The 23,216-nt window shown below is 44.2% G+C and overlaps 1 protein-coding gene across 7 annotated transcripts in view; it reads left to right on the forward strand.

Annotated features, from left to right (window-relative positions):
- ENAH (ENAH actin regulator) overlaps positions 1 to 23,216 on the forward strand; it is a 152,896-nt gene that overhangs the window by 76,645 nt on the left and 53,035 nt on the right. The window contains exon 1 of one of the 7 annotated variants that reach the window (XM_081186395.1): positions 3,156 to 3,449. The exons of 4 other annotated variants lie outside the window; for them this stretch is intronic. Coding sequence is in view for 2 of the 3 variants with exons in the window: in XM_081186391.1 (XP_081042517.1) it covers positions 20,285 to 20,331 (47 nt within the window). In the remaining variant the exon portion in view is untranslated. Of the gene's footprint in view, positions 1 to 3,155; positions 3,450 to 20,272; positions 20,332 to 23,216 lie in introns of those variants that run through there. 2 more of the 7 variants (XM_081186394.1, XM_081186391.1) reach the window with 2 other exon arrangements.

A 23,216-nucleotide genomic window follows, 5' to 3' on the forward strand; every position in this document is an offset into this window, starting at 1 on the left:
CAAGGGCCCATGTAGAGTGAGTGGCCAAGCAGACGCCTCAATGAGAAGCACTCAAAGCAGGACCGGGGCACAAGAGCGCTCTCCCTACCTGCTGTTTCCAGGGGGTGGAAGCGTCGCTGCCTCGAGGGCTTGCGAGATACCCTGGGGTGAAGTCCCGCTTCACCTTCTTGGAAGTCCCTCTCTTATGCTTTGGGGGGGGGTAGCAAGGGGGAAGAATAATGATTTCCTCCACCACCAGCCCCAAATTCTGTAGTAAGAGAAATTGGGGGCCAAGCCAACTGGGGAAATGGTAAGTCTCTAACTATAGAGCTCAGGTACAGTGGTGCCCCACAAGACGGAAAACCCGCTAGACGAAAGGGTTTTCCGTTTTGGAGGCGCTTCGCAAAACGAATTTCCCTATGGGCTTCCTTCGCAAGATGAAAGCCCATAGGGAAATCTCCGGGACAGCGGGGAAGCGCAGCACGTCTTCCCCACTGTCCTCGGACCTCCTCCGAAGGCTGGCGGTGGGGCGGAGAGACCTCCCGCCGCCAGCCTTCGGAAGGCTGCTCCGAAGGCTGGCGGTGGGGCGGTGAGACCTCCTTCCGCCGCCAGGCTTCGGAAGGATGCTCCGAAGGCTGGCGGCGGGAGGAGGGCTCTCCGCCCTACCGCCAGCCTTCGGAAGGCTGCTCCGAAGCCTGGCGGCGGGAGGAGGTCCCTCCGCCCCACCGCCAGCCTTCGGAAGGCTCCTCCGAAGCCTGGCGGTGGGGCGGAGAGACCTTCTCCCCGCGCCAGCCTTCGGATGGCTGTCCTGAAGACTTGTGGTGGGAGCAGTGGCGTAGCGTGGGGGTGCAGGGGGGGCCTGCCGCACCTGGCGCAACATCTCGGGGGGGGCGCAGAAGAGACTCGAGTGCTAAAATCCACGGGTTAGGGGGCGCAAATTACTTGCCTTGCCCCGGGTGCTGAGAACCCACGCTACGCCACTGCTTCCAGGTTTTTTCTATTTTCAAGATCAATTCAATCACACACTGGCAAATTCCACTTGTGCAATTATAGTTGATTGGGACATTTTGTGCAACAAACCCACTTCCCCAAAAGACTGGATTCTTTGTGATAAGGAAAGAGTCAGGAAAATGCACTGGGAAGGTGTGGGATGACCCTTGCTTTGATGCAACATCGTCTAATCTCCCTGCAAACAAATAAGACTGAATGCGAATTGAAGAGCCAATGTTGTCTAATCTCCCTCAAAACAAGTCAGGATGAATTATCAATAAACAGTGCCCAAAGATGGGAGGAGTATTTTTCCTTTCCAGGATAAACCTTGGAGCGGTTACTCTTAAATGCAACATTAGCACTTCTTCAACCTTGTTCTTACGAAGCGTTATTTTCCTTTTATTTCAGCATTTCTACAGAAGGCTAATCATATCTAAATTGGAGAAATAACTCAGCTAGAAATAACAAGGAAGTAGCCAGCAAATTCTTATCCATGGAGAATAAATATGTCATTATTTTTTAAAAAAACAAAAACAAAAAGCAATATAAGCTAACAATGCAGAAAACAAGGCAAATGTCATTGTGATGGGGTTCAGCTTCGATGATTAATTTGAGAAGCTGAAGGAACAGAAAGGCAGTACATATCATTTATTCATGGCCTAAAATTAGACTTTCGTCAAGCCTTTGACCTAACCACAATAGTCTGTTGCATTTAGAACTTATGCCAGTCCTCAAACAAGACAACCTCATACCTAACCTTATACACACACTTACTTGGGGAAATGAACAAAGTATTTTGATCATGCCTTAAGCCGTAATGGACTAGAATCCCACTTCATCAGGTTGTCACAGCCTGTATACCCTTTGCATGGTCATTTAATTCCAACCTTACACCCACCCCTTCAAATCCATATGTGTGCATATTTATCTGATGACTAATGATTTATGCATCTGATGAAGTGAGCTCAAGTCAACGAAAGCTTATGTCATGATAAAGTCTCTTAGTCTTTATGATGCCATAAAGTTCAATGGGACCTACTCTCAAGTGTGCATTTCAAAATGTGACCTTAAGTGCACTTCCAGGATAGAACAATGGAAACAAATGAGGTTCATTTCCAGGCGAATATGCTGAGTACTGGTGTTATGCATAGCATAGCTGCAGCTAAACTTGGGTACAGCAGTGGGATTTCTTCCACGGATTTAATATGCTCTTCTTCCTGAACCATGGAAGAGAAACCAAGATTGGAATTGAAACAGGAGTCATATTCACAATTGGGACGCGTTAACTGGAAAGTGGTGTGCACTGGTGGCAATCTGCACGCTGAATACAGGAGGACCACGCCGAGACTAAAGTCCAGAAACTTTAGGTAAATGTGGATTGAATAACAAGGCGCATGAGAACCAGGCAAAGCAGAGAAGCAACCGGGGCGTTGAGCAATAAAGAATTCAAGGCAGGTCTCGCGGTAGAAAGGACTGAACAGTAACCAGCGGCTTGAACAGTAATATATGCAACGCACGTGTCCTTAGTAACCTACACGGCACGCAGCCGCTAACAAATGCAGGATGCTGTGCGGAGCAGAACATCGAAATACCGTATGCTTTAAGCACGGGAAGCCTGGAGGAGAAACCAGCAGAGGAAAATTAGCCATTCCGTGCCCATAGTCCCTTGTGACGATCTGCAAACGGCTCGTTCCAGAGAGGGCAGTCTTCTGGAGACTGCAGATTCCAGCCTTTTCGGTCGTGGGCTCGGGAAGTGCACCACCACCACCGTCGTCTGCGATGGCGGGGGGGGGGGGGGGTTTCAGCTGCGCGCTACACCGGCACACGCGCCCAAGGTGCGCAAGGGAACCACCCGGGCGGTCAGCAGGGGTCGCCAAAGCGTATGAGCTCACCGCAGTTGGCTTCCTCCTCCTCCTCCGCAGTTGGTTGCTCCCACATCTCTCTACGGCGCTTCCACCAACCTCCCCCCCCCCGTGCCAGAACCCGCATGGAATGCACAGGGAATGCAGAGCAGCCAAGGAGGCGGGGCTTGCTCTGCTCCGCCCCCTTGGCGTCCCCCCTGCGTCCCCGCCCCCCCATGCAAGCCGGCGTCTCGAGCGAGCCGCTCGCGCGCTGCCCCCCGCGTTCCCGACGCTCCCACCTTCTCTTGTTCTCCCCCCCCCGCGTGCGCCATTCCTCCCTCCCCCTCCCTTTCTTCCCTCCCTCCTTGGACTCCCCGCTGTGGTCGGGTTGGGCCAAAGCAGCCGAGCCGGAGGGCGCAGGCAAGGCAAGGCGAGCCAGTCTCAGGGTTGCCAAGGCAGGGACTGGCTGGCGCCTGTGGGGGGGACCCCCCTCCCCGCTGCTGCTGCTGCTGCTCCTCTTCCCCCCTCCCTCCGCACTCGTCGCCTATTGAGAACGACCCAGCCGGCTCCTGAGGAGAGAAGAGCGAGGAGCGGGGGGGAAGACGCCCCCCCGGCCCTTGGGCAGCAACATGAGGTGAAGTGTGTGCGTGTGCATGCATGTGTGTGTGTGTGTTTGGGGGAGCCTTTTTGCTCTTTCCTCCTCTGCAAGGAGGGGAACCATTATGCCGAGAGGGGGGCCTTGTGGGTCCGTGTCCATGGAGGGCTTTTTTGTTGTTGTTGCGACGGTTTGGGGTGGTGGAGGAGGTGGAAGAGGTTGCAGCCGAGAACGGGGAAGCCTTGCGCGGGTGGGTTGAGGAAGGGCCCCCTCCCGAGTGGAGCGACTGAGGGCTCGAGGGGGAAACCCCGACGGGGTGGGCATGACTGGGGGGGGTCGTCTTAGTAGGGAAGCCGCGGGCGGGATATGGGAAGTGTCGGCCGCTTTGGAGGGAAGGAGCTGCGGCGAAAAAGCAGGGTTGTGGGGGGGGGGAAGGTTTCTTCTCTCACCCCCATGTTTTTCCTCTCTCCCCTCTCCCCCCCTTCCAAATTTTGCATTGATTTCCCGCGGTGTTGTAGTTGCATGTCCTTCTCCCTATCTCTCTCCCCCCCCCGCATTGTTCTTTTCTCTAGAATGGGGGGAAGTTTGCGTGTGCGTGTTTGCCGGCAGGAGAAAAAGAAAAGGGATTGTGCTGATGGTGTGACCATAGGGATAATAATGGCTCATCTGGCGTGCAGAGCTTTTGTTGCAAGCAAGGGTTGTGGAAGAGCTTTTGGGGGGGGGGTGCACAGAAAGGAAGGGGGAAAGGTGACACTGGTTCGTTTGGAGGGTTGAAAAACCACCTTTATTTTCTTTGGGAGGGTCAACTGGAGCTGGAGGGAAGAGGACGGGCTATTTTCGGTGCCCTTTATTCGCGGTTAAAAGCCCCAGCTACAGAATTCGCCCCAGCTACAGAATTCAAGGCGTAGAAGTGAAAAAGAATCTCCCCCCCCCCTCCAATCTGAAATCGGCGTATGTTGCATTGCAGCAGCCCCTGCTGGGTTTTTCTTTGTGTAATCGATAAATAGGAGAAAATCACATACACAACACTAGCAATGACGAATATGTGTTTGGGTGGGTTTTCTGTTTTTGCTTTAAAAGGGGTTTCTTCAAATATTGTCAGTAGTGAAGTGGGTATCTCCCCTCCCCCACTCCCATGCCTAAACGGTTTTTAATTTCTGTATTTTATATTCTTTCACCACTTTGACGCAAGACTTTGAACAGGGGACTTGCTAGGCTGTTGACCAGGCTCCTTGTAGTTTAAACTATTGGGATTGGGACTAAATTACTCCCCCCCCCAAAAAAAAATGCTTGTCACTGTATTTGAATTTCCTTTGTGTTAAAGATTAATGACCAACAGTTGCCAAGCCCTTTAGAATGTAATACAATAAGATTCACATGATATGGCCCACCACTTCTTTTAGTGAGACAAAATGTCAAGTAACTTGACTTCACCAGGAATTTTAAGTACTTTCTTCTGAAATAAAAGTTTAGCAGAGAACGTACATAAGCTGTGCAGTCTTGGCAGCCTGCACCCACGTTTAGTACTTCTCATGGCTCTCACTTGGTCCCTTTATAAATCTGTGGTTTTGTTCATTCATTTCATTGTTGGGTGTCCTCCTAGTGTGTGAGCGAGGTATAAATGTATTTTACAAATCCTCTGTGAATATATTGAGGAAACCAGCTATATTTATACAACGCACAACCAGAAAATGCCATATATTGTGTGTTCTAACTGAATTAGAGCTGAGTGCCCTATGTATTTGTTTACCTTTAGTTCAGTATTGTATGGATTACATATTAGCGTTTCTGAAATCTTCCCATTTACTTCCCATTTACTTTTCCAGTGGTGTGTATTAGTATATAATATTCTTATATTTGATGTTCTAAGTTCAAATATCAGAATTTCTACAACTTTTGTTTGCATTTGATTGTGTCTTAGAATGCCCAGATTCTACAGAGATTGGTGTTTTTTTTAAGGATGGTTGTATGGTTGTGAGTTCTTTTGTGGACACACTAAAACCCTTTTAAAAGTGCCTCCCATTAATTGTAGGGTATGTCTGTAATGTGTTGAACACATGGCAAAAAGATGTATTGATATGTGTTCTAGTGTTGGTGTTGATGGGCTACTATGTATTTAAACATATGTCAGCTAGTTGAAGTAAGCTGTATTCCTGGCAAACATTTCTTCAGAAGTGAGGGCATTAGTACGCTAAATTGGCTGCCCTTGATTTATCAGTCAGTCATTTTACCGTACAAACTTCTTCCAACATAACTTGCACAATTAGTTTTCTTAAACTTTAATATTTTCAATACTTTTTAAAGACTAGAACGTACGTTCTTTGGATTTTTATTGCAAGTATCAAGGTCCTAAATGCACACGAAAGGTTTTAACTAAGCAAGTACATGAAGGGGGAGCAAACAAGTTTGTTACTATTTAAAACACATACGGTACTTTAAAAAGTATTCCGTGATCGATTGGCTAATTTATTATTATGAGCATAGAATTTATCCTAGCCAGAACATAACTGTTTAGTAGTGACTTTATGTCCCTGCTGTATCTTTAAGTGGTATTCAAGTTTTGTGGCCTATTGTTCATAATGGGTTGATAATACCAGTTTGAAACAATAGGTGCTGCTATAACTATATTCATGTACAAATAATGGCTTTGAAATGTAATTTAATATAATATAATAGCAATGCAATATTATAAATGTAAGTTAATATAATTATATAACGGCAAGTTAATATGTATGAAACATATAGCTGTTTTAAAACCTCATTTATTCTGTTAGCATTTACAGAAACATCTTCTGTGGCATGGTCCTATTAAGCCAGTGTCATGAATTCGCAGAAGTATGGACTGAGTATTTTCCCTGGAAGTAGTGAAATCACTATTTCTATTCAGTACAGATATGTAATGTCGCAAATTTGGTTTTGCTCTGGTTTAGAACTGCAAGTCACCATGGGAATTGGGGCAGGAGGACTCCTGATTCTCAGTGTCATTGGTCTACTCTGGAAGGATTGTGAAGACAGTACAAGAAAAGAGTGTATAGTCTTTCTCTCCTCTCCTCTTGGTTGCTTAGGATTCTGAAAAAATGAAACGAAGTCAAGGAGATGCATTGCTGTGGGCACTTAGACAAGTAGGCCAGTCAGGTGGGTGACCTCCCTCCACTTTGCCATCTTGGTAAATGTTGTATTGTGTGAAGTGTTGGGGAGATTATTCATCTTCTAGTATGGTGAAACATTGAATATTTTTAGTGGTTTTGACCACAGGCATGAATATATGCAGTTGAGGAGTTAGATATCATAGAATCATAGAGTTGGAAGAGACCACAAGGGCCATCGAGTCCAACCCCCTGCCAAGCAGGAAATATGCCATTGGTGTTTTAAATTCAGTTCCTTTGCAACAATTACTGTTGGTGCCTTTGAAAATGGTTATGTCTAATGTTGGTAATACTCAATATCTTTCAGTAATAAGGTCTCTGAGTATGAACAAGTACTGCAGAGTGGTGGGATAACATGTTTGAGTCAAATCTGAAGTATTTGTAAAGCAGTCTATATGAATAGCTGTTTTTTTTAGCTTTCGTTATCTGAGCGATCAAGTGCTGTAGACCATTGAGAGCTTTTGCACATGTTGAAATAGTAAGTAATTTAGATGTTTTAGTGCATTTATACAACTAATAACATGTATGAAAACTTGGTTATAATATGGATCTAGGCAATACAGAGGCTATACAAAAGAGAAGCATTTCAGCAATAAAAAAGCAATGTAGAATATTTCATTATATCTGGGTACAGAGCATATGTATTGCTTCCTTTGGACTCAGGTTCATTAAGTGGTGTTGCTTGAATGAACCAATAATGGGCCATCTTGAAGATATATGTATCATATTATATAACATGTCCAGGGATATTTCTTACTTTGTCATTTGAAATATGATAAAACCAAAGCTTGAGTTTGAGTATGTTTCTGAAACATTTCTCCCCCCCCCCCTCTTTCCTCACTAGTGGTTTCAATCAGATGCCACACTTAGCCACAATCTGCAGATAAGCAAATGATTCTGTGTATGAGCTACATTCTGGTTTTACTCCAAAGAAACCACAGTCTGAAGCCTAGGTTTGTTATTTGCTTTCTGATCATGGATAAGCAGTGTCAAAGTTGCTGCTTCACTCCTCCCCCACTCTTGTACCTGGTATGGCTTATTGTGTCATCTGGACCTGGACTTGTGATTTGTTTATTTCCAAATAACCATAAGGCAGAAGCCAAGGTTTGTTCTTGACTTGCCACTTATGGTTTGTTTGGTGGCAACAAACTACAAGCTTGGGTTCAGATAACTCAACAAGCCAGACTATGGTTTGTTCCCAACAGCATGAAAAGAAATGGGAGAAAGAATGAAGAATGACACAATTTAATCAGAATAAAAAAATTCCTTCTAGTACCACCTTAAAGACCAACTAAGTTAGTTCTTGGTATGAGCTTTCGTGTGCATGCACACGAAAGCTCATACCAAGAACTAACTTAGTTGGTCTTCAAGGTGCTACTAGAAGGAATTTTTTTATTTTGACTATGGCAGACCAACACGGCTACCTATCTGTAACAATTTAATCAGCACACTGCTTGTTCATATTAAGCCTTTGGGTTATAGTCAGCTAAATCATTGTACATGTGGAATGACTTTGAAGATAACGTATCCTCCCTCTCCCCCTTCACACCACCCACAATTCTATTTCAGAGGGTTAGGGGAACCCCAAGAGCAAATTCTAGGGCAGCACCCCCTACTCAACCCTATAAAAAGCATTATACAGAATAGTGGTTTGCACCACCCACTAAGGAAGAGAATGACACAAAAAGAATTCAAAACAGTAGCAATTAATTACACATTTATTAAAAATCCAATTAAAACTATTTAGCTTAATTCATCAAAATTGGTGAACTTCATCCAGGGATGCCAGCTTTTCAAAGTCTTAAAGTCATTTATGTATCCAGCACCTCCCTGCTGCCCCTTTGCCTCTTAGCACCCCCCAGGGTCAGAGGGGGGGTCCACCTTTTTGAGTCCACAGCTCCCTTGACTAACTACATTCTTTCTGTGGCACCCCTGTGGGGTTCAGGAGCCCAGTTATGTCACCCCTTACCTGCAGAGCCGGTAGCCCCTCGCCCCTTTTCAAATAGCCTCCCTTGTGGAGTGTTCTCTCAGTTTCTTCTCTCTCCTTGGAAGTCCTCCAGGCAGCCACTGCTGCCGCCCTTGGTCTCTGAGCTGCCCCCCTTGCCCCAAAGAGAGGTGCCTCCTCACACTGCCCTACAGGGTCCTGGAAAGCACCCCCTGGCCAGCCCCAGAGGCACCATTCGCCTGGGGAGCTTGTAGCCAGGGCTGCTGCAAGAAACAGCTGCACAAGCCTTTGGGAGGTAGAGACACAAGAGGGCATCAGAGGAGGGAGGGAAGGAAAGAAAGAGGGACAGAGGCTAGTGTTGCCCACGGCACCCCTGAACATCATTCAAGGCACCCCAGGGTGCCATGGCACACTGGTTGAAAACCACTGTCCTAGGCAATCCCACTGCTTCCCAAGGGGTGGTGCCAACCACTTTGGGAACCAATGATTTAGTGTAATGTGTGAACCAGGTCACTTCTGTAAAACAAAGGAAGGTGTTTTTGGTGTAATGTTTCACTGTGGTGTTTTTATAGATTGGTAACTTCAAGTTTTCCTACATTTCACTGTGGGGAGGGGTAATGGGGAGAGAGGATTTTCTAAAGGTCATGCAGAATTTTTGAGATCATTTATTAGATATCCATTTCCTTGCAGATGTGCACATCCATAATGTGAAATTTCAGCTGAAAGTAAAAATAAGTTTTTGCTAATATGTAAATATGAAATCATTGGTAGTATCAAAAGCAGTAAATTCAGCACATTACAAGAAAACAAACTGCCTGTGTTTTTTCCAAAGAAAGTATTTTCAGTTACTTTAGAACAATCTGATACTCTGTTTGGGACACCAAGGTGCTTCATGTTATTTTAGAAATGTAATTTATAACTTGTGTCTATGTTTATACATTTTTACCAAGCTTTAATGCAATGTCTGATAAAAGGAGAGAAGACCTTACCAGAGGGTCGCAACAGTACAAACAATATAAACTCAAAGTGTGTTGAACATATTATTGGCATGACCATATAGTCATACCATAAACTGAAAAATCAAATTGTAATACAACTTGGGGAAATGTCAGTCTTGCTTGTTCCTGGGGAAAATAGGTTTACCTCACAGTGGTTGAGAGTACAAGGGTGTTGTCTTGTTTCCCCCCATATTAATTAATAGGATGAATAGTTGAACATGTTTGAATCCAGTGCAGATCCTAGCGGCATTTCCTTTTGGTTCTATAGTGGGCTAAATGTTTGACTTGAATGGCCCTGCTATTTTCAGTCACCGTTTCCCGCTTTAGGATTTTCTTTCATACGATTATAGACATTTAGGAAGCTACCTCATACTGAATCAGACCATCTAGCTCAGGATTGTGTATACTGATTGGCAGTGATTCTCTAGAGTTTTTCCATCTGGGCTCTCACTCAGTCCTGCCTGGATAGGCTAGAAATTGAATGTGACACATTCTACATGCAAAGCTGTTGCTCCTCCACTGAACTATGGCCCTTTCCCCCTGTTAGCCTCTGAGGGAAGTGTGCCTGTTGATTTTTTTCAGAAATGTGACATGCAGGGGACAGAGATACAGACTAATGATACCTTCCTAGGAAGTGCTTTAGTCCATTTGTTGAGTCCACAATGATGATGTTGGATCCACAATGTTTGATGCTGATGTTTTTTACTGCTCATCTGTCTGATGCCCTTTTAAGTCGATGTGACATACTGAATTGGGGTCTTACATGTGCCATATGTAAAATAAATAAATAAATAAATACAGTGGTACCTCTGGTTGCGAACGGGATCCATTCCAGAGCCCCGTTCGCAACCTGAGAGGAACGCAACCCGTGTCTGCACGCGTGCGCGGGTCATGATTCGCCACTTCTGCGCATGTGCATGAAGTCATTTTGAGCATCTGCGCGAGCAGCAAAACCCAAAAGTAACCCGTTCCGTTATTTCCGGGTTGCCGCGGGATGCAACCTGAAAAGATTTAACCCGAAGCGTTTTAACCTGAGGTATGACTGTATGTAAGCATATGCTCTCATCAGTGAATTATCTATGATTTTTCAGGAGTGCATGGCCACAAAAGTTCAAATTCAACTGTACTGGTAAAACTTCAGTGTCACCTTGACATTGTCTGTGTTCAGTCATACATTCCAATCACACCTTGATAAATGAACCCCAGGATCAAATCTGGGTTGCAGCGCTAGGCAAACATTGATTCAGATGTAATGAACGTCCAATGAAACAGGCCCTGGCAGTTTTATTCACCATAGTGAATTGTCGTTGGGTGAGCATGATGAGCAAGACTTCTTCACATACTTGAAGCGCGGCAGATAGAGAGGTGGGTGGGGATTGTCTGGCAGGTTTCTGGTCATCCTGCTTCCTTCCTGTGTCCATGTTTGGGTGGTTGGCAACTGCATGGCAAAGTTTCCAGAGCCCCACTGATTCCATTTTCTGGAGCAAGAAAGAGAGGGATGCTTTTGCTGCTGTGCAGAGATACAGGACACATGCAGAGCAGTAGCCCAGATCAAGCTTGGCTCGATGTTTTCAAGCAGGAAAGAGGGGTGCAGAGGTCTTCTTTGCAGCTGCTGTTGGTATAGGGCCAGCAATCTGGCAACAGTTTCTGGCTTGGTTACAAATTCCAGTCAAAAAATTGTGGACTTTGGAAGAAGCTCAGACATAAAGTCAAACATGGGTACCTCTGACTTACCTTATTTTAGCTGTGGTTTAATATAATGTCTGAATTGAAGAACTATAGTTGCAAACTGGAATTGAAAGCCATGTGTTGAAGTGGATTTGAAAAACATGGTTGGTTTGGCATAATGTTGAATTGACAAATTGCAGTTGAGGCAATTTTTCTACTTCCAAAAACTGCTTCATTGTAGAGATGGGGAGACAGAAAAAGCAGACAAGCACTGTAAACATGATTAGACCAATGGTTTATCAACTTATACCATAGTTTGTTCTAAACTGGTTAGCATGAAGCAATGCTCTCCCCAGGGATGTTTGCCTGGCAACTTCATTACATATCTTTAGTCACCAAGCAAAAACATTTTTCTATAACCAGGCTTTTGGCTAATTAAACATTCCATAACTTTCTATAGCCTTTTAAATGTGTTTTTGGGAGGGGGTATTGGTTTGTTTTTGTCTTGTGCATTCTGTGTTCTCATGTCATATTTTTATGTTATGAACCACCCTGTGATCTTTGGATGAATGGTGGTGTACAAATTAAATAAATGTCTGTCTGTCTGTCTGTCTTGCTGGTCTGGAGCTATACCAAAACAAGTTCTTTTAAAAAATAAAATGTGTGTGTGCATGTGTATGCATTTGAGCACACACAAACATACATATAGTGGGGATACTCAACACCATGGTTTGTGCAAAAGTGTTTCCCTTTGACATGGACAGGGATAAAAATTCCTTTTCAAGCAGACTTTGGACTCGTTAACGTCCTATATATACCCTTTTAAATCTGTTTGTGGGTGGTTATTGGTTTGTGGGTGTTTTTTGTTTGTTCTTGTTTTTATTATGTATTTTGTGTTTTCATACTGTATTTTGATTTTGTGAACCTCCCTGAGATCTACAGATGAAGGGCAGTATACAAATTTAACAATAAGAATAATGAAATGTTTTGCCCTGCAATTACTTCTGGAAGGCCTTAGACACTTGGTCTTCATGCTGTCATGCTGAGCTAAGTCTAGGACTGCGACTCTCATCTTAAATGAAGCAATCGTGTTGTGGAACGGAGGATTGCTACCCAACTGCTACTCAGTTCTTCATCTCCAAATTTGTGAGGGAGGCTGTCGTTTGCTACATCTGCTATTGAGCAGTGAAACATTCATTGTCATGAGTGAAAATGTGAAAGCAAAGGTGTAGAGCGCATGTGTCGCATGCTGAAGGCCTAGGTTTGACCCCCAACTTATTCAGTTAAAAACAAAACCTTGGCTAGTAGGTCCTCCAAAGGACCTCTGCTTTCAAATTATAAAACCATTCCGAGGGAATTTGCATTGGCATGCTTGATAATAATGTTGCAGGCAATATACCGTATATTCTGTCCTGATAAGAAGTAGTGGCTTGTGCAGTTCCATTGTCTTACAGAGCAAGCATGTGCAGATGTCGGGGTTGAGGGATCCAACTTGTTTTTGTTTGTTTGTTTTTGTTTACTAGAACTCTTAAGATTCACCAATCCAGAGCTGGGTGCAAAATGATGGGTTTGGAGTCAGATACCAAATGGTGACCCAAGGGACAGTGTTTGTTATCCATGCCATGCCATGAGCTATATACAGTGTTGGCGCATCACATGCGCATTTAACTTGCGCTGAATCAATTACATGTGCTCAACTCCAGCTTGTAGCTTTCAGCGTTTAGTTTCTCTCCAGGGGTCCCCAGTGCCAGCTCCCTTGGCTGCGGCAACCAGCAGGGAAGTTGTGGTGCGGGAGAGACCAAGGTGGAAGGGAGGAGGAGGAGGGTGGTGGCAGGGAGAGATGCAGGCTAAAGAAAAAGGGTAGAATGGATGAAGCTGGCACTTCTGTCTGCATCCCTCTGTCTCCTCCCTTCCACCTTTGTCTCTCCTCCTCCTCCACTGCAACCATTGCCCAGAAGGCTGCCACCGCCACCAAAGCTGATCACCCCACTGTCATGGTCATCAGTGAGGGAACTGGGTTACTGCTCCTGACTCTCACCACAATACCCCAAAGAGGAGGGAAAGCAATATGCAACTGCCATATGTGGAGGAGTGAAGGGGAGATAGTGGAGACACTGAGAGGGCTTCTATGTGGGACTTCATCCCGCCACCCTTCCTGCCAGAAAGCAACCAGATAAATTTTGGCTATACAGTATGTGAATTTGTGTATTCATGCTGCCTCTGTAACTGGACCTTCACATATAATGTGACTACTGTACACTATTATCGGTTGACATGCAAAAATACGTACAAATTTACTACAGATCAGCAGGGATCCTAACAGCCTAATATGAAAGAAGAAAGAAGAGGACTTTTGTTGTTGCTGTTGTTAAACAGTTATGAGTTGGAAACTTTCACGTCATCTACCGACCCACCAGTAGATTCTGATCTGTCTTTTGCCCATTCATTTTTAGAAGTTGGAATTGGGGGTCATATTTATAATGGGTTTGGCATGATTTATACAGTGGTGCCTCACAAGACGAAATTAATTCGTTCCGCGAGTTTTTCCATCTTGCGGTTTTTTTCGTCTTGCGAAGCACGGTTTCGGAAAAGTTTTGGAAAAGCTTCAAAAATCACCAAAGTCTTCAAAAACCTCAAAAAAGGTTATCACACCGCGTGCTATGAGTTGCTCCTCAAAGTCAAGTCACAACTGTATTAACGGTTTTAAGAAAAAGGAAACAAACTTGCAAGACGTTTCCGTCTTGCGAAGCAAGCCCATAGGGAAAATCGTCTTGCGAAGCAACTCAAAAAACCAAAAACCCTTTCGTCTTGCGGGTTTTCTGTCTTGCGAGGCATTCGTCTTGTGAGGTACCACTGTATTGATCACTGAGCCCACTAATGTCATTGCAACTTTGCAAATTGAATGCAGTGTTCACTAATACCAGTCCACCTTTTACTGCATAATTTGGTGGATGTTGGGCACATTCCTTGAGCAATCTGATCACTCTCTGTCAAAGGAGTTTTCCCATTTGCCAAAGCGAATTCATTTGGGTATTTTAAAATCTCAGTACTGTAAACAGCTCACTGAACTGACTGTCAGTGTTAAACATTCACTGATAAAATACCTGAGCAGATTTACTATTATACCCTGCATCTGAGTTACATTTGAAGATCATTCAGAAATATCAGCTGATCCAGAATATGGAACACCAGTTATTAACTGGTCCTGGCCAAAGAGAGCAAACTGCACTGATGTAATAAGAGTCCCATTGATTAATAGGTTTTCAGGTGCAATTCAGTTGCACTGTTTTGTTTTTAAAAAAGTATCTACCGTATATGTTGTTTTTCAGACTCAAAAAATCACAATACAATAGAAATATAAATTACTAAATGCAACAACAATAATAGATAAAACATATAGCATTAAAATTCATTTACCGTATTTTTCGCCCTATAAGGCGCACTGGCCCATAGGACGCACCTCCTTTGGGGGGGGATGAATACAAAAAAAATTATTCCCCCCCCCCAGCCGTGGGGCTTGGGCGGGGGAAGCCCGAGCTTCCCCCAACCCCAGCCCACAGAACAGGCTGCTGCCCACAAGCCTTGCGAGCCCGCGGGAACTCCCACCGGATGTGCAAGGCTTGCGGACACCTGCCCAAAGCACGGGGCGTCCTCCTGAGGACGCTTCGGGCTGCAGGCTGCCGCCCCAAGCCTTGCGCGCCCGGCGAGAGGTCCTGCCAGGCGCGCAAGATTTGCGGACATCTGCCCGAAGCACGGGGCGTCCTCCGAAGGGCGCTTCGGGCTGCAGGCTACCGCCCGCAAGCCTTGCAAGCCCGGCGGAACCTCCCGCCGGGCTCGCAATGCTTGCGGATAGCTTCCTGAAGCGTGGAGAGCGAGAGGGGTCGGTGCGCACCGACGCCTCTCGCTGTCCAGGCTTCAGCGAAAGCCTGCATTCGCCCCATAGGACGCACACACATTTCCCCTTCATTTTTTTGGGGGGGGGGGAAGTGTGTCCTATAGGGCGAAAAATACAGTAAATGTAACAACAGTGGAGATGACAATTAACAATGACTGCAGCAGGCAAAAGCCTGCTAGAATCAAAAAGAGTTTTACCAGCCAGTGAAAGAAAGAGGGGATTTTGGAGTTCCTGAAAATAAAAACTGCATCACTGAATGGACCATAACAAAGGATTCAAATTAAGCCCCCATCACCCATCATCTAAGAGTGCAAGGGGGGGCAGGCCAAGAGTGTGCCTTGCAGTGTGGGTGGGTCTTTGAATTGAGAGAAGCTGTGGAAGTAGTTTTTAAGGTTGAGAAATTCCTTACAGCTACAATTTTGAGAACCCTTAACAAGCTACAGTTCCAAGGATTTTTTTGGGGGGGAGGGGATGTTGCTGGTTAAAGTGATATAAGACAGCTTTGAGTATATTGTGTGGATGTCACTTGTGTGTTCTAGATCATACATTCATGCAAACACATTTGTGTACACTTGTACTTGACTGATACATGTAATAATATATCTTTAGTTTAGAGACATGGTACCCCAAAGGGAGATTACCCTTTAAGTCATAATATATATAGAGAGAGGAAGTCAACAACAAACCAGAATTCAGAATTTTATTACAAGTTAAGATATTGATTAATATAAAAGTTGTTACAGAATGAAAAAGGACTGATTAATCAAGTAGCATTAAAGTTGGATTGGCTGCTTAGTTGCAGCTAGGGCAGTTTGAGGTGGGAAAAGCCCCTTACCAAATAGAGAGATAGTAAGAGATACAAAAATAAATAAGTGGAGCCCAACTGGTATAAGAGGAGGAATTAGATATCATCATTATGAATCACTTCCCATGGGGCATGCCAAAGCAGTTTACAGATATAAAACAGTTGCCTATCCAAAAACAATAATAGCACATACATAAAATCAATTCAAATTCAAGACAGATACCAACTGTGATAAAGATTTTTGAAGACTCCTTAAAATAGGAATGTCTTTAGCCTGTCTGATATGCAATGAGAGGGTTCAAAAGGGCAGGTGTCACCATGACTAAAGGCCCGAATCCAATATTGTGCAAAATAGACTTCCTGATAGGATGGTATCTGCAGGATGCACTCTCCTGCAAAGTACAGTGATTGGTTAGGTATGTAGGGAATGAGATTATCTTTTGGAGAAGTACACATTGCTAGTGCCAGTGGGAATAAACTTAGAGCGGAAGAAAAGAGCAGAGTTCAAAAGGAAAGGGATGCTTCAACAAGGTCCTTCTAGATGTGAGAGGAGGAGGTGGTGGGAGTGAACCTGGAGTTCATCATTAGCACCAGACTGATTAATGTCCCTGAACTTGCTGGAGCTGTGGATGTCCAAGCTATGCAAGTCCCTGAAGCTTGTGACCTTGTGAAACTTGCTTGAGTATCGCTGGGAGAGGAAGCACGTTCCATAAAATCTCTTAACTGAAGCAAGTTCAGAACAACAAACCAGAACATGGAAAGGAATATCAAGGAGCAGGGAAGGAAAAGGGGACCAGGCTAGCTAAATAAAGGAAGAAGGTTGGAGCAGCCTATCCAGTGAAGTAATCCTCTTCCTAGACCCATAGAACAGCCCATCCAAGAGTGTGTCCAAGGCTCACCATGATGGGGGCTAGAGCAGCCTGATCTGAACCAAACAGTTGAACTTCAAGACTGAACACTGAAACCTAGGTGGAAACCTATTGCTTAAATAGGCCAGACAACACCTGGTGAGAATTTCCTCTCATCCAGAAGTGAAAGGGTCTTGATAGGTGACAAGGAGTTGCCATGGGTGCGGAATGGATGCAAAAAAACGGTGGTAGTGATTTACAGGTGACCTGTTAACTGCAACCAGGCTCTCTGGAGAATCGAATTAAAGGTGTGCTTTTGGATAGCTTGATTAAACTGTGTGTTAATCAAAACTAAGATGAGGGAGACATATACATGTCTGGGGCTACAGTGGTTCCTCGCAAGATGAAATTACCGTATTTTTTGCTCTATAAGACTCACTTTTTCCCTCCTAAAAAGTAAGGGGAAATGTGTGTGCGTCTTATGGAGCGAATGCAGGCTGCGCAGCTATCCCAGAAGCCAGAACAGCAAGAGGGATTGCTGCTTTCACTGCGCAGCGATCCCTCTTGCTGTTCTGGCTTCTGAGATTCAGAATATTTTTTTTTTGTTTGTTTGTTTTCCTGCTCCAAAAACTAGGTGCGTCTTGTGGTCTGGTGCGTCTTATAGAGCGAAAAATACGGTAATTCGTTCTGCGAGTTTTGTCGTCTTGCGATTTTTTTCGTCTTGCGAAGCACGGTGTCAGGAAAGTTTTGGAAAAGCTTCAAAAATCACCAAAGTCTTTAAAAACCTCAAAAAAGGCTACCACACCGCGTTCTGTGAGTTGCTCCTCGAAGTCAAGTCGCAACTGTATTAACGGTGTTAAGAAAAAGGAAACAAACTTGCAAGACGTTTCCGTCTTGCGAAGCAAGCCCATAGGGAAAATTGTCTTGCGAAGCAACTCAAAAAACCAAAAACCCTTTTGTCTAGCGAGTTTTTTGTCTTGCGAGGCATTCGTCTTGCGAGGTACCACTGTACTGGTATGCATACTTAATGAGAATATTTCATTAGCTGAGGTCAGCAAATACAAACTAATTTAGAGCATTGGAAAAGGTTTTGTATGGGTGCTTCAGAGAGAAGTTCTTCCTTTACTAGTCTTTCTCTGGAGCCAACTGAAGAAATTTTATGCTCTCAAAGTAGTAAAGGAAGCTTAACTCTGATACCAAAATAAGTATTGCATATTTCTGAATTTACCAAAATGTCCATTAAAAAAAAACACACCACACTTTTCGCCCCTCCTATGGATTCATAATTTGTGGAAATGGTAAATTTCTGTGAGGGTGTAGTTATTCTTTAGAATTATTTGTTATCGGAGTAAACTGGGACACAATTTCTGAGCGCACTGAAAATGTGGTCTTGTGGGTGTATGGGAGAGAGTCAAAGAGCAGGCTGAGTAGGGAGTTCTAGCAGTGGACAATCAGTTCATTAGATGAACTGCAGCTTTCCTCAAGACCTAGGTTTAGTTTCCTCTACTGCTTGACTTCCCTTTTTTCCAGAAAGAACTGTAATTTGGCAAATCAAAAGGTTTTCTACTTCCCTGCAGTAGATTCTTGTTGCCATGCAACAGTGTTACTTGGAGCACAATATGTTAAATTGTTTGCTCTGCATATTCATTTTATTCCTCTATATACCTGTTGTAACATCAGGGTTGAATCCTGTTGTGCCTTCAGGTGGTAGAAGAGCTTTTGATCCAGTGGAAGCCTCTGCTAATGGAAGAGGAGGGGATAAGGCTTTTGCCCACACCCCCAGTTGCTCCAGAAGGTTGGAGGCATTGTGGAAGAGAGCAGCGTGGAAGGTGGTGTAGGGAGCTACAGGGGAAACAGGGAATCTCCATTTCCATTAGCCGAGATATCAAGGCTCTTCTGCAAATGGAAGAATTGGACACAACACTTAAATTTGTTAAAGATTGGATACAGGTTTAGATCATTTAACATATGTTATAACCCTGGTTACATAAAAAGTGACATAGTCTTTATTCTCCGAAGATTGACACACCTGTATAAATATGGGAAAAAAAATGCCGATTTATTCTAGACTATGGGTTGAATCCTAACCATAGCTGTCAACGTTTCCCTTTTTTAAGGGAAATTCCCTTATTCCGAATAGGATTCCTCGCAAGAAAAGGGAAAAGTTGACAGTTATGATCCTAACAATCATTAAGTGGAGTTTTACACATAGAATAGGTTGGAATAGACTTTCCCACCCACTTCTTGGCAGTTCGCTGTGTCCCTCTGAAAGTCTACTGACCTTCAGGAACAACTTGCAAGAAATGGTGTGGCGCAGGTGCCTCATGGTACCTCATCTAAAATCTGATGTCTTGTACCCCACCTTGTGCTCAAATGAGTTCTATTACAATCTCAGGAAATGAATATACATTTGAAACAAGGCAGAGAATAGAGTGCTGAAGGAAGAAACCTGAACAACCGAGAATGATCCTTATAGGGTAGGGGTGGGGAACATCCAGCTTGTGGGCCTACTTAGGCTTCCCATGCCTCTCAGTTTGGCTTACAAGACTATGCCTACGTATCAGTTACCTGACATCATGATGTCATATGATATCAGGCACAGAGATCTGTTGTTACCTTTGATCTAAGCGTTGTCAGGAGTGATGAAGCCTTCACCCTTCAGATGTTGCTGAATATAATTCCCATAATCCCCAGCAAGACTGGTCAATAGCTAGGGATTATGGGAGTGGTACTACAGCAGTATCTGGAGGGCTAAAGGTTCCTCACGTCAGCACTAAGTGTTCCCACAGTGCTAAGTTAGGAGATACGGCTCTGCTGCTGGCTTTTAAAGAGCAAAGTTGTGCCTACTCCCTGTTTCAAATTTGAATTGTCTGATGTCATGTGATTGACAGGTGGGTGGCCAGTTGTCGATCCAGTCCTGAAAAGGCTGAAAAAGCTTCCTCATCCTTTTACAGAAGCTTGCCTGTAAGAGCAGACAGTCGAGGGATGGTTCAGAGCTGAGAAAAGAGTGTGGCTCACAAGGACTCCTTGGACAGCAGGAAAAGATTATTTTATATTGCCTCTTTACCTGATGATGCTATCCTGAGTATATTTTTTTCTCCTCTTCACATTGGGCTGCACCAGTGCTCTTTAATGGGCTGTAACAATATTAAGGATACTCTGTCGGTGGTCTCACAGAGAAAGATTATAATAGCAGCCAGTCTGAGAAAGTGAATGCAAACTTAAAACAGCTTTTAAAAGTCAAAGCTGCTTTTTAGTGTTTGATCAATATTGTGTAGATCGCAGCTTCAGAACTTCTAAAATTCTAAAGCTTTTAACTTTGGTAATTTGCTTTTTTGTAACTTCTGTTTTGTTCCGTGCTAAATCTACTCTTAAATTTCTTTTCCTTGAGAGTTGGCAGCACCTGTTCCTCCTCGACTGGGTGCAACAGACATTTGGGACTCAATGCATGAGTGATCAACTGCTTTTTTGTGGCTTAACTTTAAAAGCCCCCTCCCTCCGTGTAAAGTTTTTTTAAAGGCAATTTTTAATCTAAATATTCAAAGCGCTTTAAAAAATGTATAACTATAGTTGGATGATGGAACAAGTTGCAGAGGAAAACTTGGAGATTGTCATTGACAGGTAAGAGGATCTTGGCTGAATATTTATCTGTCTTGGATGGTTTACATACAACATATTGAGCATGAAATCTTGAAGTTCTGGATATTTTTGTTTCAAGTTTTCTGGCACAAGGTATGGTTTTAAGGCAGTGGATTGGAGAAAGGTGAAGGGAGAGGATATATAGCTAAGCTATGTCTTGCCTGCTCATTTTTCCATTCATTATTTTTATGACTTTGTTTTTTAATAGATGCATGTTGATACATGATACAACATAAGTAATAAAACAAACTTGAGTGAGGGAAAAAGCAGCTAGCTGCCTTTTAATTAAATTCTACATTTGTCTGGAAGATCATAGGGCAATACCAGTCTGTCTTTAATAAATGTGCTTTGATCTTAAATGCCAGCCGTATCGTTTTGGGCAATAGTACTTTCCCATTTTTGGGTGGAAACTTCATAATGGTATTGAGATGAGGATCTAACAGTTTCTCAGGAGTTTCCTCACGATTTTTGGAAGATATGTTGAGGGCTGTGCCACTGTCTAAAGATGCATGCAATATAGCACTCTGCTATAGATAAATGCTGAAGAATCATTCATGCCAGTGTCTTTGAGAAAGGAGCATGTATTATAGTTCTAGAACTGCACATTCATTTACCTTGGAACGAAGATTCGCTGTTGAGCCGTACCGTGCCTATCAGTAGTAATCCAAGAAGGGATGTTTTGTGTCAGTTCCCAGGCAGTGGAAGAATAGTCCTTAACCTGAGGTGCACCATTGTAATCATAATACTACCCAACATAGGAGGTTGTACCTTTGAGTCTTTGTTGACATGTTAAAGAATCTTTCAGCTGACTCTAGGATTACATGCTTCTCTTACAATTTGCTGTCCACATGTCCTAGGACTGGCCTCTGTGCATTTCCAACACAAGTTTCTGTCTGTACAGAAATGCTTGCTGCTTGCAAAGAGGGATCTGTATTCACCGAAGTAGGTCTGGCAGTCAGGTATCTCTCTTACACCTGCAATTCTGTGGGTTTTATTTGCTTTTTCATTTGCTGTAGGGCCAAACTAGATTTGTGGTGTGTGGTTGCATTTTGCAGATCTGGGCTTTGTTTTGGTTTTTTGTTCTTGGGACACCAGGACGCAATAGCAAGATCATGGCACAGGGGAAGAGATTGCTATTGCCGCCTCCCCCATACTTACATATCACAATCTCAGTCCTGATTTAACCTCCACACGCCTGTTTATTCCTAATTTATCCCCCCCCCCCAAAAAACACACACACCCTGCCATGAAATCATGGGCCTGCTCTGTGGCCACAGTGTGTTCTCTAATTTAGCAATGGGTTTTACTGTGTGAAAAAAATCATGAAGATCCAATGAGCACCTGTGTCTTGGATCAGTGTTTCTGTGGTGATGAAAAGAATGGGAACTTTGATTTTTACTGTGCAGTTTACAAATGTACCGCGGGACGCGGGTGGCGCTGTGGGTAAAACCTAAGCGCCTAGGGCTTGCCGATCGCATGGTCGGCGGTTCGAATCCCTGCGGCGGGGTGAGCTCCCGTCTTCGGTCCCAGCTCCTGCCCACCTAGCAGTTCGAAAGCAGCCCTAAGTGCAAGTAGATAAATAGGTACCGCTTTCTAGCGGGAAGGTAAACAGTGTTTCCGTGTGCTGCGCTGGTGCCGGCTCGCCAGAGCAGCTTCGTCACGCTGGCCACGTGACCCGGAAGTGTCTCCGGACAGCGCTGGCCCTCGGCCTCTTAAGTGAGATGGGTGCACAACCCTAGAGTTGGACACGACTGGCCCGTATGGGCAGGGGTACCTTTTACCTTTTTACAAATGTAGGCTTTAATCTAATGGTGGGTTTTTTGTGTGACCCTATGCAAAACCATGTACACTTCAGGAAATCTGCTTTAACTCTATTGCCTTCTGAATGCCACATGTGTGTATGTGCATGCCTGTTTCCCCCCCTAGTATGTGTGGAAGCAGGGTAAGAAACAGCCCAGGGGTGTTGGTGCCCATGGTACCCTCAAAATTCCAAATGAGGCCAAACCGTTGGTGGCCACATATCTCTCAGTCTAATCCACTTAAAAACATGAGTACATCAGACCAAATGCCTATCTAGTCCAGCTTTCTGTTCCCACAGTTGCAAACCAGGTGCTGTTTGGGAAGCACACAAGCAGGACCATGAGCACGGTAGCACTCTCATCATGTTCTCCGGTTGTTGTGGATAAAGTGTTGGTGCTGATGAACCATGTATGCTGCCCTGAGCTCCTTGGAGGAAAGTTGGACTGTATATATAATAAATAAAATATATGCTACTGTTGTGCATAGCTAAGGTTTTTCCCTGGTCCTGTCCCCCCCCCCTCCCAGCATAACCCATAAAATAGCATTTATTTGTGCCATGATAAGCGATCAGATGACTGAAAATCTGCCATTGGTGTTGGTATTCTTTCAAAGGTAGGAATGTAGTATTTCATAATTCCAGTACTTAGCCAGTCATAAAGCATCATTGCCTTTCCCCTGTAAAGTGGAGGAACAGTTTCATGCTGCTTGCATTCACTCAGTCACATCTTGAACATTTTTTAAAATGCTAGAAGGCATAAAACCCGTGAGCCCTGCCACATTACTTACTGGTGATGGTATATGCCCAACATGATGGAAGTCATTGTGACATGGGAAAACGCTTGCATGCAGTCTTGGAACTGCAACTCACCTGGAACTGTACCCATTAGTTTAAATCAGGGGTCAGCAAACTTCTTCAGTAGGGGGCCGGTCCACTGTCCTTCAGACCTTGTGGGGGGCCAGACTTTATTTTTTGGGGGGGGATGAACGAATTCCTATGCCCCACAAATAAACCAAAGATTCATTTTAAATAAATGCACACATTCTACTCATGTAAAAACACGCTGATT

Source organism: Podarcis bocagei (assembly GCF_964188305.1).
Source record: "Podarcis bocagei genome assembly, chromosome: 3".
In the NCBI taxonomy this organism is placed as follows: Eukaryota; Metazoa; Chordata; class Lepidosauria; order Squamata; family Lacertidae; genus Podarcis; species Podarcis bocagei.